Source organism: Leuresthes tenuis, unplaced genomic scaffold, assembly GCF_036924035.1.
Source record: "Leuresthes tenuis unplaced genomic scaffold, fLeuTen1.0.hap1 SCAF_24, whole genome shotgun sequence".
NCBI lineage: Eukaryota > Metazoa > Chordata > Actinopteri > Atheriniformes > Atherinopsidae > Leuresthes > Leuresthes tenuis.
In genome coordinates this window covers 14,343,295-14,363,328 of record NW_027325378.1, presented here as the reverse complement: position 1 = coordinate 14,363,328, position 20,034 = coordinate 14,343,295, and the positions used below count along the sequence as shown (strand labels likewise).

The following is a 20,034-nucleotide window of genomic DNA, read 5'->3' as shown; positions in this document are numbered from 1 at the left end:
AGAAGGCATCAAAGCAAAGAGACTGTTATTGGAAGGTTTCGCCTGCAGACATAACATACAGCACTTATTGGAATAGTGCAGAAAATTCATATTTCATTTTGAAGATAATAAAGAAAAAACAACCAGCTCCTTCTGTGGCATTAATGAGAACCATTTATCAATGTGTAGAGTGGAGGTGAAGTCTTACTCTTCATGTTAACAATGCAAAACCTAACAGGCGCTAAATGGATAAGTGTTCACTGTTCAAACTCATCTGGCCCAAAAGACAAACACCGTTCAGACCTGCATGAGATGGACCTGGACTGAACTGTGTCTTTGTACTGCTGCATTGCAGTGCAGTGACCCAGTCCTTGCATGTCACATCTCTGCTAAAGGCTGAGCAGCCAATTTAACTCTACGCACCCACCGAGCTCACTTCTAAATCAGTGTTTAATCACTAGAATGACAAGCTCAGCTAATTATTTCCCTCCTTATTCCTCAGCGATCCTCTTCACCCACATCCTCTGTGCTCCCTTCCCCTGTCAAACTCCTTTTGCGGTGTGTTGCTTGCTCAAGTACTCTACTTAAGCCTATTTCATGCTACAGCTTGTGTAATGAGTGTCCTATTAATTATTCCGATCATTCTATATACTGCTAAGATATTGCAATTAACAACACATTTCTGTTCAAACCAAGCAGCCAGTCTGTCCTTGCTGCTTGTTTAAAAAAAAAAATAAAAAAATCATGGTAAATTTTAACTAGAAGTCTGAAGTTAGCATTCACACAAAGATGGAACTGAATTGCTTTGAAGTGTCAGTGTTAGCCTTGGGAAATTATTCATTTTGCCACATCTCAGCAGCCACTGAAACATAAGAACAGAGCCAAATTTGTCATCAAAAATGTCAGGCGAGCACAAGAAACCCTGGGCCTATTTGATTTAAGAAATGCAGCCATGAAACAGTGGTGTGTCTGTTTGTGTATGAACCCGTCTGTCCATGAACCCGTCTGTCCGGATGCTGTCGGAAATGAAAGCAGTGATGAATGATAACGGGAACAATAGAAACCACAAGCTTCAGTCCTGCCTTATTTCATGGTTTAAGGCGATATCGCAGTTTAATTCCAAATACTGTACTTAGAAAAGACACACAGAACCCTTATGAAAGCATTACCATCATAATCTCTAGAGAGTGGGAGAAGATATGCAGCAAAGTGCCTCAGGGTGGGACTTAAACCTGTCCTGGCGGCATCTAGGACCTTCTCTGTACATGGAGCACCAGCTTAATCAACTGAGCTCAGCTTAATCAACTGAGCTATATGGCTCCCCAATTTCTGTTTTCTAAAAATAGAATTCCAAGGATGACAACATAATCACAAGATGTCTCTATTAAGGTGGAGACAAGTACACAATGAGGACAAGTTTAGAAATAACAGAGCACTTGGGGAAACTAAACTAAGCAATGACACCAAGAAACCCAAGAGGGCACTAAAACAGCTCCTTTATTTCACAACTGTAAATTCAGAACGCTAACCTGTGTCTCAGGATATTAGTCATTTCTTTGCTTTTTTTTTTTTTTATATAAATGCACCAAGAAAATAGTCACCAACTACATCTTAAAGGGGGTTTCATAACTGCTTTGCATCAGACCCTAAAGCAATTCAGCAGGGGCTCAAGGTCACCAGTATCCTATTGCCCACTACTGAAAACATTGGGACTGCCATAAAAGCTGCAAGAGCTGCAAGAAAAGCATCATCAAGGATGCATCCCATCATAACCAATGACTTTTTCTCATTCCAGTAGACTTTAAAAAAACAAGCTTAGGAAGAGCTTCCTCCATGGGGATTTAATCTTGCTGAAATTCGCACCACAAATCTAAGCATCACTGCACACATTTCTGCTCTGTCTTAGTTCTATAATTGCTTTTTTTTTTTTTTTTTTTGCACAAGCTGAATCTCTCCTGCTGTACCTCTTTATTATATATGCAACCAAATCAATGTTTTCCTTTGTAATCATACAAAGCTGAATCTAGCCTATGACAGAGGAGAATACTGTGCACCACGCTCTCCCCTGATTGCTTGCTGAGTCAAAGTTCTACCTGAGGAGAATACATTATAATGAATGGACGACACATTGAAATACCTGAAATTATTCCAGTCTTTTTTTTTTTTTTCTTCAATAATTATGCATACCTTGTATTTTATGCACAGACTATAGTATTGTCTTTCTTTGGTAGAAAATGTTAACATTTTGAAAATGGAGAAAAACATTTTTGAGTGTGTGGTTTAAGACTGGCAGAAGTGTTTTCTGTCACTCAGTTAGGTCTGATGGCTGTGGTTGGCCAGTGGGATGAACAAAGTGCAGCCATGTGTACACAGTCCAGCCCAGTCCTGACAACTTGGACAACAGTGCTCCCTATGGGCCCAATGGAGAAGGTCATTTTGCCAGCCTGCACACAGATGGGAGGCTTTGGTGACTGGGAGTGCATTTTAATGTTTTAGAGGAATCTTACCCTCTGATTTAGTGATCCTTCATCCCTAAACAACTAAAAAGTTGTAAAACTGGACATAAATTGCTCTCCTTTGCCTAAATAGCACACTGCCAGTAGGGCTGTCGGAAAGTATTAGAATAGTGATATGTTCTTTCTTGTTTTGGCTGCACACCAGGACACTGGATTTTCAAAAGGAGCTTTAAAGTGCTGACATTCAGCTTTTATGGTATTTGAAGTTGTACACATCTATACTGGGTAAATAGAAGAACTCATAACGTTTACCACCTTTAGGTGGTACAGTATACTATTTTTCTAGAGGTATTGAATCAGAATGTGAAAAAGTTCAAAACAAGACTGAAAGTCAGCACAGTTTGCTCAAAGTCATTGCTTCCTTCAAACCCAAAGTACAAAACAATTTCTCACAAAATGTGCTGTATGCTACAAAAAGCTTTTCCTTCTTTTTTTAAGATCACAAACCCACCAACAGGACATAGTCTTGGCCATTTAATTTTCACAATCCAGCTTGTGGTTATGTCTGGCAAAACTCCACGATCATATTTAAGAAAACATCTCTCGCCTTGGCAGCTGAGCAGTGCAGCTGCGTAAAGCCTTCAATACAGAGGATGCAGTTATACAACACTGTAAGTCACCAATAAAACGAAGCAAAATGACTAGATAATTTGACTCTTGTGAACCCTGGGAAAGAAAAACAATGAGGAAAAACAAGTGGTGCTGCAAAATCAGAGAACCTGAAACCTGAGAATCTGTCTTTCCCAGTTTAGATTAAAAATTGGGTAATCCTGCTAAATATAGCTAGCAGGATGTAACCCAGGCTTACCATATATTTAATACAATTAGAGATGAATGTTGGCTCACAGTAAATTACCAATATAAGTCTGGATATGTATTCCACATGTCTCCACCACTGCTTTCCTTCACCTGACCACAAATGTAATTGCAGATGTAGAGCTGGCTATGATCCAGAGTTGATGAGCAGTGTCCCCCAGGATTCTTTCCCCAGGATTCTTCCCCCCCTATCTGTGATACACTGTACAGCCCTGAAAAACTAAGTGTTTACAATGGCTGGACATTGAAAGAGGGGAGAGTGACAAAATTGGACTGGCTTGAGTATAGAGTACTAGGCTGGTGAAAATTGACTATATGTCAGGGGAAGCCAAAACCACAAGCAGTAAAGACAAAAATGGAAAGAAGGAAACACAGAAAATAGAAAGTTGCAGTTTAGAAGCTGGCAAGAAGAGGAAAAATACAGTGGATCAGGTGACTCGATCCAAAATCAAGCAATGTATGCAGAGTAGTAACTTAAAAAGCACAGCTATGGTTTGAGGAGCTAACCAAAGAAACTTACAACAAAGGAACAACATACAAGCCTGAACACAGTAATGAAGGCTGGCGTTATCAGTAATTACTAAATCTATTGAAAAGGCCCCAGGACAGGTAGAACTTTGACTCAGCAAGCAATCAGGGGAGAGCGTGGTGCACTTTTCCCGGCAATGTCTGACATCAGTGGCGTGAGTTATGAGACTTTGTTTTGCCAAATGCATGACTGCATGCTGCTGTGGTATTTCACCACACGGCCACATCTCATTGCCTCCATTTTATACACACGCACACATATATATATATATATATATATATATATATGTATAAATTTTTATATATATATATATATATGTGGGGAGAGACAGGGAAAAATAAAGAGATGTTGTTTAATGGGAGACATGCCTAGATGACAGCAGATGACACATGCTTTATCTTTCAGAGAGATGCTTTCCTAAAATAAAAATCCATTACTCTGCAGGAATTGTGAGTCCTGTAGAGACAATCAATCATCTGCAATATGCTGTGATATATGATGAAACAGCAGCAGTCATATCTAAACAAGTATGCTTTAAGCACAAGCCTTCAGTCTGTTTAATTATAAAGGTAGAGATTAATGCTACGCTATGCTGTACATTTTAATTTTAATACTAAAGTAAAGATTACTATAGATACCAATGTACAGACTTACAATTAAGTATATATTTGATGAGAAACTTGAATTTTCTTTCTCACATAAATGCAATCCAGCAGCAACCTCAGCTAATCAACCAGAGCTTGACACACCTAAATTTCCTGTTTTTCATCAAGGACAAATAAACAAATATCTTCCAACAGTTTGTCCCGCTTTCATCCTCTCTTATCCATCTTCTCTTCTTCCTGCCTGTCCTCGCAAGTTGCGACCTCCTCAACAGACTCCTCACAAACATCGGACAACAAGATTCAACTTTAGCTCATAGCACCACTTCAAACAGACAAGGGACCCTTTGAAATACAGAGAGAGACTCTGTATATACAGATTACTCTTAAAGTACAGGTGCATGCAATACATTCAGTGGACTGGACAGTCAAATAAGGGTATGACAGTGATTTTTGCTAAATACAACAAACACATTGTAGTAACTTGGCTTTCTATCAACAGATCAAGAAAATCAGAATTTGAAGATTTTTTTTAAAACAAGTAATGATGATGTCATTAACCAGTAATAAAATTGCAGTAACAACTTAGAATATCTTCTTATGATAACTAAGGACCAAAGTGTGCAATGCTAGTGTTTTGCTCTTAAATAAAAATGTCCTGCTAGGAAGAAATACCTTGTCAGACAAAATACAAGCATACATTGCCATGACTTAGAATATCTCATTTAGATTTCAGGTTTTTTTTATGCTGTTGGTAATTGATTTGCACAAACACATTAACAGTTTTCATCAACACAATTGTGAAACTGAAAACAGCACTAACAAAGATATTCAAATATACAGGTATGATTAATGAAATAAATTAATCATATAAAATGAATAAGTTTAATGCCACAGTATTTCAAGCATTCGCACAGTAACACGACGTATTCACGAAAAAAATCAAATATAGAAAAAACAGATGAATTGTCAAATTAGCTACAATGATTTCATCAGAGAGGATTTAAAGAAAAGAAAATCAAAGTTGTATGTTGAGATAATTTTCAGTACTCCACATATAAATCATATTAAATCTGTGCATCTTTACTGGTGTCTACATGGGCTAAATTACAGAGCCAGATTAGGTGTTTTCGGTACTCATAGTTCACAGCAATCCACCATAGGTAAACATTTGAAACGGGAGGATTTGTGTTTTATCAGGACATGCGATTCCTCCACTCATTAAACGGAGGAGGGAGTGCTAACTGCTGCACCAGCTGTGACTCATAATCTCCTGAAACCATCATTCAACCAGCGATGGCTCCCCTGAGAAACACAGCTGAAATAAGCAGCCACGGTGGTAGACTGGCTGTGGTAGCCCCAAATGACTCAACAATGCAGTGAGTGAGTCCTGTTTGATTTAATTCTGTTTTGTGAGAATGAGCAGAACGGGCACAGCCACTCATACAAAGAAAGTAACGGCAATGAGGCAGTAATCGAACATATCTCATGGAAAACTACCAACCTCTCCCCTTAGAAAATAGTGTAAATAAATTGATCTAATAAATGATCTGAATACATTATATTTAGTGAGACAATACTGACTGACAGGTGTGTTAACCTATCAGATGATGCCATAAATGCCGGCGCCTTCTCCTTTCACCTCAGACCACAGTATAGTTTCAGTGTGGTGCTGCAGATCCTTTGGACGGTTTATACTGTCATTATTGGCTTGTTTTGATTACAAGTCAGGGAAAAGTCTTTATGTATGTCTGGCTAATTAAAATCAAAATAAATGTTGTTTATGGAATGCTACTGACGAATTTACAATTAAGTAAATGTCACTGAACGCTCCAAACTTGTTTATCAAGGAAAAAATGTCTCTGTATTAACATTTCTGTACACACGAGCTGACATTTCTTCAAGTTTCAGGAATTTTGGCTTTGATTAGAGGGCAAGACAGTGGTTAGTGAAGTTTCTAACAATAACACTTTACTTTAGGCATCTTTAATTAGGATAAACTGGAGGTAGCAATAATTTGGTAAGACCTTCTCTGTATTTACTCTGATTGTGGTTGAAGGTCATGAGGAGTGTAGGAAATCTTATTTAGTTTTCACAGAGATCCGTTCTGCAGGGCTCCAATGAAAACTAGAGTTTCTGTACATTTTAACACACACAAGAACACACACGCAGTGAAGCAGTCAACAAATACCAAGAGAATTATTAGCATCACTGAATTCTGTCCAAATATCAAACAATCTCAGTTTGAGGCCCACGTTCTGACGAGTGCAAGGATGCTGTGGCCGGGGTTATTACATATACAGTTACTTACATAAAGGTTCATCATATAAACAAACTTTAATCCCACTATATATTCAAAGCTACTCATACAAGTGGCTAAAAAGAAGTACTAGCAAAAAAATTATTAGGAATGATATAAAAAGAGACAACAAAATGCATAGTTTAGAAATTGCAACACTGTGTTAAAAGTGGGCAGTACAAACACCAATAACAGTACATGAAAGCGGGGTGAAGTGTTTTAAAGTGTTTTAAGAGGTAATTTAAGTGTATTCTATAACCCTTAAAAGTGGTTTTGTTTTAACTGAGAGCATATTAGTGTGGCCTCTTAATATTGTGTTTTAAGGCAAGTGAAATCCTCTTACAAGCATCAAAACCATATGAGCAAGTCAGTTACAAAAGCGTTCACCTCGACCTGCAAACAGAGTGAAGGAGGTGGTGGCTTTCAGGTACACTACTGTACACAAATATACAGTGTTGCCTTGACAATACAAACGGATGCAAACAGATTATACGCTTTTCAACTTTATGACAAATGGGAGTGAAACACAGAAAGTCAATACATAAAGGGCAGAAAAAAAGGAAAGAACTGGAACACAGTGTCCAAGTGCGTGTCATTGACTGTGTTGTGCTGACTGATTGAACACAGCTAGAGTCCTGAGGTAGATATTGATCAGGTCCTGCCCATTTCCTCGCAGAGAGACGACCCAACATCCAAAACAAACTCACACACATGCATACCGGATCCAATGGAGGAGAAAATGAGAATCAATTGCAGCTCGAAATAAACCTGATAAGTCTTTAGCATGAAGCAAAACATTCCCCTGCTCCACCCCGAGCACTCATTTGGTAGCCCTCACCTAACTGCTACTAGCTTAAATATCAAGTCAGTAAACACAGGTACACCCGGTTTCTTTGTCTTATATGATGCTGGTTAAGGTCAAAGATGCTAGAGCAGAGGGAGATCCCTCCACAACTGGAGTGATGGAGTGCAGTGTAGGGAAAGCTTCTACACTATCTAATTTAGTCCATTTGTGATTGTTTAATTGCAACACTTATTTGTGCAACACATTTGGCTACTCTGTCACTGATGATGCCATGTGATGTAATCAGATTACCTCTGCTGCCAACAAGCCTCAGCTGATGTATTGCTTAGTTTGAAAGCCTTAGCGGGGAATAAAGCACTCACTCGCTAATTGGTCCATAAACCAAAGCAACGGCTCATAATCTCTTAAAATCTGCAGAACACTTACATTGAACAAGTGCAGTGTTTCAGACCAGACCAGACAGACAGAGATATGTTCCAGAAATGAATGGTTAGAAAGTATTCTCTCTGTCTTCAGTGGTACAATGGAGCAAGACAAGGGTCATTGAAGGTACCTCACCTGCTAAAACGATATCAACATCCACCCCCCAGAAGGAATGAGTTTGATGAGAACATTTCTCTTCTTAATTTCAACACCAACTATAGTTTTACAAAAGTCATGATCAATTAAAGGTCATGCATTTCTGTCAGTATGTAGAACTCAAAACCCAGGTATAATGAAGGATTTGAGAGAGCTATAGAGAAGGCCTTACCAAACAAACCAACAGTATATCCTGCCTATTCAGGAATGCTATGCAAAAAAGTCAACAAAATTTTGACAATCATAAAAAAATTCAGTTGAATGGTTTGTTTGGTAAGTGAATGATATTTTACTAGAAAACAGCTCTAAGCAGAACCTCAGTCCTGAATAAAGCAGTTTTATTTGGCTTTGAATTTAAAATAAATAATGTCTGGTACAGAAAATTAACTCAAACTTAAATAGATTTTCAAATTTGGTGGTGGTAAGGAAAATAAAGTATTGATTAGAATAAAAACCATACTGGAAAATAAAAGCAAGAGAGGACGAATTATGTCAGTTGCAAGGCAAGGCAACAGTTTTAGGAAAGATGTTATGAGACTGCAAGTAGCTTTGCACCATGCAATGGTAAATGGTCCACCTGTATATAGCAGTTTTTTTAAAAACTTTTATCAGATCTACAAAGTGATTGCATTGTGTTTCTCATTCACCCATTCACACACAGGTGCTCATACAGGGCTACTTATTGTAAATGTGTACACTATATACAATATGCATTGCTTTTTCTCTACAATCACACACCGATGAACATTTCTTGGGCAATGTGGGGTTAAGAATCTTGCCCAAGGACGCGCAGAGGATCAAACAGCCGACCTTCCAGTAAAAAATAACCACTGTCCCAGCTGAGCCACACAGTGGTTCATAGATCTGCAGCCAAAGAGAACTTGAAAAAGCTGACTGCCACTGTGACTGTAATCGCAAACACATGAGGATTAAGTGACAGCTATGGCAGCAGAGACACAGAGATTGCTTCATCACTGTAGCTAACTGCAGGAATGTTGACCAAGCTTTATGTTTATGAGCTTCTGTTTAGTCATTTATTTCTCCAGACCACATTTCAAGCTGATATAAATAGCAGATGGTACCTGCCAAGCCAGTTAACAAATTCTCCTGTGTGACCTCTCTATCCATCATCCTCTAGCTCATTAGATAATAATGCTGTAGATTTCTGCAAATGACCTTGTGTGATATTTAAAGTCTGTAGTGGAAGGTGTGAAGCTAGAATAGTTCCCGGGGGGTCAGTATATCTGACCAGCTGGACTGACTCACTAGCCTGAAGCTTTACATATTCAGTGAGATGGTATGTGATCGAAACCTCCAGGCAACTGTCCACCTGTCATGAATATATTTGTCCACAAACAGAGCTGGCCATATGTCAAAAGTACTGTAAGAAGAAAATAATTACATTCTCCACGAGAATGTTCGGCTGATGGGCAAAGAGTCATGGGTCCAGTCTCACCTTTATAATTGGTTTGAGCTGGTCCAACAAAATTTTTCATTGTATGGGTGGTCATGTAGTCATCGAGATTTCTCCAACCTTCAGAAGCACCGAGTAAGAGGTCTTCTATAAAATCATTTCTACCCGTCCCAGCCTCAGGATTATGTTGAAAATGTAACAGAGGACCCTGGCACACAGAGTAAAGAGCATTGGTTTTATTGCATCCAGACCTGATGTTTAATCCTCAGAGGTTCTTTTTTCACTTTTAGTTTTTTAACCTGTCATGATGTATGATTACCAACAAAAACTGTTGCTAGTGGTTAAATACATTCACTATAGAGCTACCGTACACACATGCCATCTATGCTTAAAAACAAAATTAAAAAAAAAACTAACAACATTCATAAACAATTGTACTTATCAATCAATCATTTCAGGTTCTGAAACCTGGTGTGACAAAACAACCCAAAAATCTAATTCTAATTCTTTGGCTTTCACTGATAGAATTAGTTTTTTTAATAAGCTAAAGTAGGATCCATCTTATCTTTCAGTCTCTTAAAAATAAAAATATTTGATGAAGAAAAAGACTGGAACAGAGGCATAACATTATCTAGTTTAAGAACTTGACAATGTTACACTCAAGGAAGAAGAGGAGGCCGTTTTTGCAACCAGCCAGATTGCCCCGGGTACAGCTCTCAGACGCACTGAGACGTATTCCCACAGGAGATGCTTTACTTCCATTCATTTTAAGCTTCAAAAAAGACAGATACACACAGAAGCTGCAACTTACTGACTGGGCCCAAGCACTTGAACCTGGCCTTGCTGCTTAGCACACTTAAAAACTCATAGTAAAGTTAAATTGTGGAAGTTCAGTCACTCCAATATCCAACACCTGATATGGACCTATGGAATGAGTGAGTGAGTGGCTTTTTGCATCGGAAATTAGTCTTGCGTCTTTCAAGTTGTGCGTGCTGAAGAGAGGGACTGGAGTGATGAAAGTGTTGCAGTTATTCAGACAAAGGGAGCCTCCCTGCTGTCTTGCCAGGAATTGTTCACTCCTCTAGGAAAGGAAGCAGCTCACCCAAGCTTCCCGTTCCTCAACACAACATTGCTAATGAATATCAATAGGGGTAGGAAGATGGATGCATACAGGGGAGCTGAGCGGGAGTATGGGCAAGAGAATAGATGAGACAATCGCAAAGAGTCAAGAAAACGCCTCTGCTCCTGTTTCAACCAGCTGTTTGTGTCTGAATGAAAACAGTGTTTGACAGTTGGTCAGCACCACAAGTAATCACTGCAGTGCCTGAAGAAATACATGAGTTAAATCTCAGTCAATTGCTCTTTGTCAGGCTGAGTTTACCTGCAAGTGTATCTATAGTTTATCTAGGTAAAAATGTACATTAATAATGGAAGACAACACTCAGCAGTGATCTGTTCACTTCCATTCGACTGCCAGTGAGCAAAACCTAAACAACATGCAGGCTCTCTTACACACAAGCGAACACATTCAAGCAGGCAAGGTTATTGAGGAGAAACATATCTACTCGGTCAGCTGGAAATGCTAAAGCAGCGTATGGGCTATGAAAGCGACCGCTCCACAAGTAGCTGGGGTGGATTAGTTTTTCACTATCTCATCAGCCAATCCTGTGGGCTCAGCAGCTCCAGTGGATGGCGGCGCTATGCAAGCTGCTGATTTGTCACACTCGAGGGAAATCAGAATCTTCCCACATCAGATGCTGTAAACCACTGTCTGTTAAGGACGCTTTGCTCATGAGTTTCCTAATACGGAACGATAGGAGTGGCTCAAAAAGGAAATAAAGAGGAAATATAAAGTAGATTTTAATTCATTTACATGTAGAATTAGATTTTTGATTGCCAGGCATTGAGGTTGTAGGATCAAGACCAGATGCTCGCAAAGGTATTTTAATTTTTCCGAGTGAGGAGAAAAAGAAAGCAAAAATGTTTCAGAGAAGGGAAAAACAAAGTCAACTGACAAAAAAAAATAACAAAGGCTAGGGTAATAGCAGAAGCAACTGCGAAAAAGCAAAAGCAATACAGCCACAACAACAATAAAATCTACTGAGAAATAACAAAAGCAATAACTAAAGGGATCGAGAAAAAGCAATATCGGAATTGTTAAAGCAAAAGCTATACGAAATAACAAACGCAGTACCAGAAGCAATAGAAGAAAAATAAAAAGCAATGTGGAAAAAATTAGGACACACAGAATTATATAAATTGATTGAATTTGATGAAGAATTAATGATGAAAATATTTCAGTTAATTTATTCTTTTACTTCTTTACACATTTCCATATTTATTCTTTAATGAATTCTTTCCTCAATTCATCTTTACAATTCCTCATTTATTTTCTCATTCTTTTAAGAATGAGAAAATAATTGAAAGTTAATTAATTTTTTAATTAATTATGGTTTGTTCTTTTTGTGGCACATCATACGCTAACTCACAAACTAATACTTCAGAGGTGCAAGATTACTGAGCTCTGAAGCACTTGGACTTTAAAATGGTCTTATTCTAGCATTATTGTTATTGAAGTGACAAATCAACAACTCAGATTCCAAAACACAACCAACCTGATTTTAACAAGTAATGATGCAAGAACATTAGGCATCAGACATGCTGTAATGTGGATAAACGGACCTCTCTGTGTGTGTATGTGTGTGAAAACAGTGTATGCGTAAGCACACCCATGTATAATCACCGTGGTCAGGGGGGGCTATATTTCTGTCTGCTAATTAAGTTTAATTATTATAATATCCTCAACTAAGAGCCATATAAGAACTAATTACAAATCACAGAGTCTATGGCAGCTCTACAGCCCCGAACACAAGAAAGCAAATTAAAGCTGAACCGTACTGAAGTCATCTCGGAAACTCACTGTCTCCACATGATTTTTAAATCTTCTTGATAAACAGTGAGTGGGGTAAAAAGTGGGTGCTAATTTTGTCATTTATGGTGTCAGTGTAATTTCAACAAGCTAAATAAAAACACAATAACATCACAAAATAAATATATTCTGAAGTCGATTTCAGTACTCTTTGACCTTTATAAAACTGCTCAGCTTCCCGTCCAATCGAACGCACAGGCGAGGAGAGATAAATCCTCCACGGCATAAAAAATTTAGATGAATAAAAACAAAATTACAAAGTACACAAATGATGTTCAACATTAAATGAAAATCTTGGCTTGCAACATCACATGCATGCTTATTTTTTCCTGGTATAATGTTACCCTGTTAGATCATGCCGTGGACTGTGGCTTACAACATTATGCTGGTACACCTGCCAATGTGGCAACAGAAAAAAATAGAATAAAAAGGTCACAAGGATTTGTCCTTCCTGCTTACCGCACAAACACACATACTCGCAGCACCTCCGCATCGAAAACAATCCACATCAACATGACTCAGACAAATAACCCACACCACTAATGCAGCAGGGCTAATCCCCAGCAAAAGCAGGACCACAGCCAAAAGAACACCGCAACAGCTAAACTGAAATTAACTCCATCAACATCCACTTCTGTGGCTGCTGCATGAAAGCATTACATTCATGGTAAAGATAGAGTGGGGGGGTGAGGTAATTCCCAAAATAAAGCTGTTCCATTGTTTTTAGAAGTGTCCTTTTTGTGTACATCTCTGTAGCTTTGAGCCACTTCCAGATAGCCAAAGCAACCACCATCTTGCAATGGGATCACACAAGCTTGGATGTCTGTCAGCATGTGGTTCTTCTGACCCACGAGTAACCACACCCATCTAAAACTCCTTCCTGCGTGGTTTGGAAGCTATGGTGTCGACAAACCTACAGCCAGACATTAAAACACCTGTCAAAATACTCAAAACTAGCTTTCCGCTACGGTCGATGTCTCCAGGACTACAAATACACACAGAAACTCCCACAGTAAAAAAAAATACCAGCCATAGCTGGTGTTAAACATCACATGTTAACATAGGATCTAACACTGGATTATGGCACAGAATAAACATCTTACACAGTGAGAAGAAAAGAATAATGCATGTGTGTTTAACACAATGGAGCCATTCAGCCACCCATAAAGCTGCCCTGGACTAGTTACATGATTTCTGGATTTTACCCTTAACAGACACAAGTTGGGGTCATTAGTTCACTCGTCTGAGAAACCTGCTTCATTGAAAAAACACATTTAAAACCACTTGAAGATGTCTAATTATCGTCTCTTTGGAGAAGGACAATTTAATAAAGGTGGTTCTAAACTGAAATCTGAGCAGACAGTGTGAAAGGACAAGACCTCAGGCCACAAAGTCTGTGTCAGCAGGTTAATCCGTCCCCTTTTAGTGCCGCTTTAATTGTGGAGATGGCGGTGCAGCCTAAAGGTTCAGTCTTGCAACAGAGGGCAACATCCTTTGACTGCTTGAGCTCTGAAATCCACTTAAAGCAATTTATTGATTCAGATGAATAAAGAGCAGTTGGGTCCATACAGAACTTGAACGTTTCTTATCTTGCCTCAGACATAATACATTTCTGAAAGCTGTTCACTTATCTACAAAGCCAAAAGATCGTGTGTCCGCACATGTCTGCATTTCTGTCATCTCAGAACAGAGAGCCAAGAGGATAAATACAGCAGGAAATAGAGGTCATTCTGCCCCTGACAAAGTGGCATCTTCTGCCACCTTCTTTCAAAAAGACCCTGGCTTCCCAGAGTGACTCCTGTGGCTTGTACCTGCCTGCCTGCCACATCATACTAAGCTAAAAGAAAGAGCTGAAAAAAAATAAAAGGAAGGAGGGTGAAGCCTTTGGATGCATGAAACATTCAAGCCCTTTTGCAATAACACAGCGTTGTCACAAAGGCTTTGATTAAAGCTACAAACAAATATTAGATCTCTAATAAAAAACATGTCTGTGGTTAATGCTCAGTCTCACTTGTCTGAACACATTTTCACTGGAAAAACATTAACTACTTTACTGACTAATTAAACCTGCTGATGCAAAACAGCCTCTGTCATTTAAGTACAATTACTAGGAGAGGCAAAGCTCCATTCCAGAGCCGAGCATTACTCCACACAAATAAAGTGAAAAAGATTAGAACGTAGAGTGAGTGATCAAGTGCATCTGCAGAGCATTGTTCTGTTTTCAAACCCTTATTTGCCTTATTCAGGACTCACAAAGAAGCTGAAAGACAGCGATTGCCACAGCTGCATTTGAAATTATTTCTGAATAAAGCATTACAGGTACAGTAATTAGCCTGTCCAAATAAGGATTGCCAGGCAGTTTTTTTCATCCAACCATCTTAACACTGAGATGAAATTACCTTCAACAATCCCCCACAGCTGTAACTCAAGATCTCTATACACTTCTCACACAGAATATATTGCTAGATAGCTGTTTGTATCTATGATGTTTTTTTTCTGTCTGTCTCCTTTGGGAATGCTTGTGCTGTTTGCTAACTAAGCCCACGTCTGCGCTCCCCTGGCTTTCCTGGAGCTACATACCTGTAATAAGCCTCTCTAGCTGAGTTGGTGGAGGGCAGAGGTTGAGCAGCTCACCCCTTCTAATTGGCAGAATCCCACTCTCACCTTTCAGAGGCGGATCAACCAGGTTGAAAACAGAAAGCTTTCATTTCAAAGTATCCAATATGATGGCTGTTAAGTGAGACAAAGGAAGGCTGCAAGCGATAAATGATTTCAAGAAAACAAACAAAGCAGCCAACATGTCAGTCTCAGGAATCTAATGAGCTGAAGGTAAATAAAAAGTGAATGATTCTGAATTTAGTGGCAAATACAGCACTTACATGGCAGTAGTGTGTTCATCCACCTACACACACCAGTGGCAGCAGATTTGTCACACGAGGTGCTTCAAAATGCACCTGCATTTCCAAAGCAACATAAATGTCATGAGCATAACTTTTAAAGCATTACTTCGTTTGCAGTGAAGTGTCTTTTGTTCTGGAGTTTGAGACCAACTACAACATACAACCTGAAGACTGACACAGTTTCTTAAAAATCTCTTTTAAGGATTTATTGTGATACTAAAAGATGACCAAGTTAAAGTTAAATGGATCCCAGCAGCAGAAACACTAGTAAACATCACAGCAAGCCACACAGTGAATGCTTTTTATCTACATCCTCCTCAACAAAGCCCATGCACCACTCTAAAGCTCCTCGTATGCCACTGCATGGTCAGTTGGGATGTAGAGGGATGTAACAAATTTCCCCTCAAAAATCAAAGCAAAACCCTCATGTAGTTTTGTCCTGTCTCCAAACATTCAAACCTTCAACATATGGAGAGCGGAATAAAAGGAGTACAGCAGTCATTCACCAATAGGTCACCAAGACAATAGGTCTTGAACAAAAAAAGCACAACACAGGCCAACAAAGTAGCTAGAAGCACAGCAAAATTACTTCAATATCCCACAAATTTACTTTAGTACTGCTGTCAACACAGTCAGGCTCAGGTATTAACTAATGTATTCAACTAGCACACAACAGACAGCTACAAAATGAACTGCTGTCACTAAAAGGTTCAAGACGACTTGCCCATGTCCCACATGGATACGTACTGTGTTAGTCTGTAGTTGGTTTTATCCCTGTATGCAGTAGCGCTTACAGTGACATACAGATGTGGCAACCAAGCAAGATGAGTGAAAACATCTGTTGTCAGGTGTCCAAGGCCTCAAACATAGCAGACTGTCTATAAGAATGAAGCTTGACGTTTAGAATGCATGTGTAAAACATAACAGGAACTTAACAATTATAAACAATGAATTATGAAGGAATTCTTTAAGATTTTGAGTGATTTTACTGAAAGGTGCAACTGCATAGAAAACAAAGTTACTTAAAAAAATACAAAAGCCATGTTTTCCTTCCTCAGTTCTCTGCTGTCACACTACTGATGATGTCTCCACTCCTGTCACGATGTGAATGAACAGCCAATAGTCCGACTCAATACAATACAATAATAGTCTTTTCAGTGCATAGGCAGAATATAAAGTCTCTTTAGTATGTTGTATATCAAGAATAAGCAACATAATAAAAAAGTCCTTCACAGAAGCAATAAAGTGCAGGGACTTCATAAACTGGCAGCAGCTGCCCTCATTAAACTTAAGTTGAATTAAAGAACAACACAGGATGCCACAAACCAGGCTTACAGCCACCTGTGCCATCTGATTTACATGTTTATGATGTTTTAGAACATATGAGACAGAAAGCGATATCGGTTAAGCATTTCATAAACATTTCTTATTATTCAGCTTGGCGAATGATAATAAAGATGGAGCATTTAAAGCACCGGCTGAGGCGTAAAACATCACATCCCTGTTATAGACGCACAGTTGACTCCATTCATTGGATAAAACCAAACGAAAAAAATGCTTGTCATCCATGCAGGTGAAGAGCCTACAGGGACAGAGCTACCTGCTGAAAGAGTCAGCTAACATCTGCTGTGAACCAGCTCTCACGTTCCCATTTATACTCTAAATGTGGACTTCAATTTCACACAAGAAGCAGCCAAAAGTAAATACTGTGTCTATTGGATGAATGACTAACACAACAAATGTAATCGCTAAACAAAAGCACTTTGTGAGTTGAAATCTAATATCTATTTGGAAATTTATCAAGAATTCAATATGACAAGAAACACAGATTATGATTATTTCACGAAGAGCTGCTGCCAAATAAATCAACACCATCCTGCTCATTTTCTTGCAGCAGATCGCTGTAATAACGGCCTGAGATAAATTATGTTTGATCACTCACGACAGCTTGGTGGGGGAACATTTTGCTGCCCAGTAATTTGGGAATACACAAACTTTGCCCTGAATACGTTGAGTTTCAAGCTGCACAGACTGGTGGCTGCATTCAGGTCGGTGAAGCAATTTTGTTTTGCTCCTCTGAGTGCAGCTAAGATGTTTAGAGCTCCAAGAAAAGCAGCCTAATCACTTGTGGCATCCACTCAGGAACAATAAACCACTGAGGATCACTGTTGAAGTCTGACGAACGACAAATCTCCATAACAAAATAGCTGGCGCCCGGTCAAAGAATATTTGTACCTCAAAAATTGCAGGCAACAACCACATTCAAACTCAGCAAAAAAAAAAAGATATTCTGTCACTGTATTGTGACATTAGATACACTGAAAATTTTTAAAAAAATCCCATTTATTGTCCTGCTGAAACAGCACAACACTGATCCAAGCTCTCACTTTTTTCAAAACCTTCCGTTGCCTATCGCAACTAAAATAAGTTTGCCCTGACCACAGGCTGTGAGGGACAGGAAGTGAGGAGAAGGAATGGGCCAGAATGTGTGGCATGTTAAGTAAGAAGCTGTGACACCGGAGCAGAGCCCAAAGGCCCAGAAAACAATGACCCCAAAGACCAGACAGACCAAATAAGCGTCTAATTCTTTGCTGCATAAGACGGCGGCTCTGTGGAGCAACAGCTTTGATTAAAAAACACGCCTCAATATTTCCCTCAGATTATGCAACAGCAAACTTCAGAAAGAAAGTAAATGGCAACAAAACCCATTCTATAAATATAAATGGGTCTTAATAGACAAAAATGTCTGTTTTTTTGTTTTCTGGTCATTTCTTCTCAATGTGTATGTGTCACACTGTATGTGCAAAACCCTGGCTGGAGATGCCATCTCACCTCAGCCTCTCCTCCTCCTTCTTTCGCAGCTTCATGTCACGCTGAACCACTTTCAAGACATGCTCTGCCTCGTCGTCCGTCAGGCCAGACAGGTCCAGCTTGCGGCCCATTTTTTCTGCCCTTGCCACAATGAGCTTCTGCTGCTGGTCAATGCAGGGAAGAGGAGAGGCACTGGCACTGCTGCTCCGGGGGCAGAGGCTGGGACAATCCTGCAGGAAGAGAAACACATAAAAATGTGAGAAAAAGATGGAAGTAAATTTGAAAAGTCTGCTTTTGTGACTGGTGAACAAAATCTGCGGTGCTTGTTTCTTGCCCGAGCAGCTGAAAATTGAAAGAAAGTAAGGTCTGCTAAGATGCATTTCGACAATTTGATATCTAATTTCATTTGAACTTGTGAAACATGTGAACCCATAGAGCTTTAGGTCACTGGCTCTGTCCAGAAAAATCAATTAAAAATGCTCTGCCTGTATTTGTATTCTCCCAGTCAGTTTCAGTGCTATGAAAGATTAACTGTTTCTCAAGTCTATTCTGCATTTACAGTTGCCACGTCATTAGGTACACTTGGAAAAAATAAATTAGATTGGTCAAATAAACAGCGCTCCTATTTATTCAGTCTCTGTGTAATTATATTCATTTATGTATTTATTTATTGGAGACCGCTGTGGATGGTGTCACAACCCCACATTCTTTCTGAAAGCCAACATGGAGAACCTCATGCATACAAACAGAAGTTTTTTGTATTTAAGCCTATGAGAAAATGACCCTTTTTCTCGGTTGATTTGACATGGCAATGGAATTTTTTATCTATTTTTTTTATTTTTTTTTTTATTAAGATCCACTTCAGAGTGAAATGGAAGATTAAGCAGGGTATGCATTGGAATGGGGCTATGTTGGAATCAACAAGACACTTCCTAAAAGAAGTGCACGGCATCTGCAGTTCTCAGTCAGATCAACTGCTTGCTTTTTACTTCCAGTTTACCGAGATGGTAATGGCCAAAATGTGAAAGTCAAGGCTTCAAAACATGAGTCAGCAAACCATTGGGTGGGCCATCAGCACTGGCGGATGTGGTTTGCTCAATAAAAGAAAATGATCCATTTTCTCCCTTGTGGATTTTGTTTTCCCCCTGGCTATCAATCTGAACCTTTGACGTGCCACACTGCAAAAATTCCCACTATGCAGCAACTGTGAGAACGGATCTGAATTCCCCTTAAAACAGGATTTTTGGAATATTTTCATGGTGTAAAAATTTGCTTCTGCTTTGAGTCCATGCAAAGTAGTGACGTAGTAAAAAAAAAATAATTCAATTTGGGTTTGTTTAGTGACATTAATGTAAAATCCCACAGCATACCTGGACCATGCACGACCCACCACTGTGCTGTAGCACATCATTTGGAAAACCCTGCTGTGGTGTAATTACCACATTCGCTTTTAGAAGTTTTGCTCACCATAAAACACATAAACTGATGCTAATGTCCTTATTTTTGTATGAATTTAACTATAAATCACTCAGCTAGACAAGCACATAATGTAGGCTACATTTGATGTTAAGTTTAGCAACTAGTAAGAACCAAGCTACTCAACAGATCACAGTTTTGACAAAGAAAAATTTTGGGGAAAAACTTTACTAAAGAAAACAGACTTTGTTATTTTTGTGTTTTCTCAGTACATGCTTTACTTAAACAGTAGAAAAATACCTTTTTCCAGGTTGGTTCCACCTGGCCAACATGCATAAGAAACACAGAGCACATGGCTAATTAACATATGACATACCATCTCCCAATACTGCTTTCTATTCTGTCATATCAGTATTTGCATGCATAAATATTGATGTCA

General features: G+C 39.0%; 1 protein-coding gene across 4 annotated transcripts in view; it reads right to left on the bottom strand.

The window, feature by feature from the left end:
* Positions 1-20,034, bottom strand: part of myripb (myosin VIIA and Rab interacting protein b) — a 112,066-nt gene that overhangs the window by 80,879 nt on the left and 11,153 nt on the right. For all 4 annotated transcript variants that reach the window (XM_072378587.1, XM_072378588.1, XM_072378584.1 and 1 more), the window contains exon 2: positions 18,201-18,409. In XM_072378587.1, coding sequence (XP_072234688.1) covers positions 18,201-18,310 — 110 coding nt within the window. In that variant the 5' untranslated portion in view covers positions 18,311-18,409. The remainder of the gene's footprint in view (positions 1-18,200; positions 18,410-20,034) is intronic.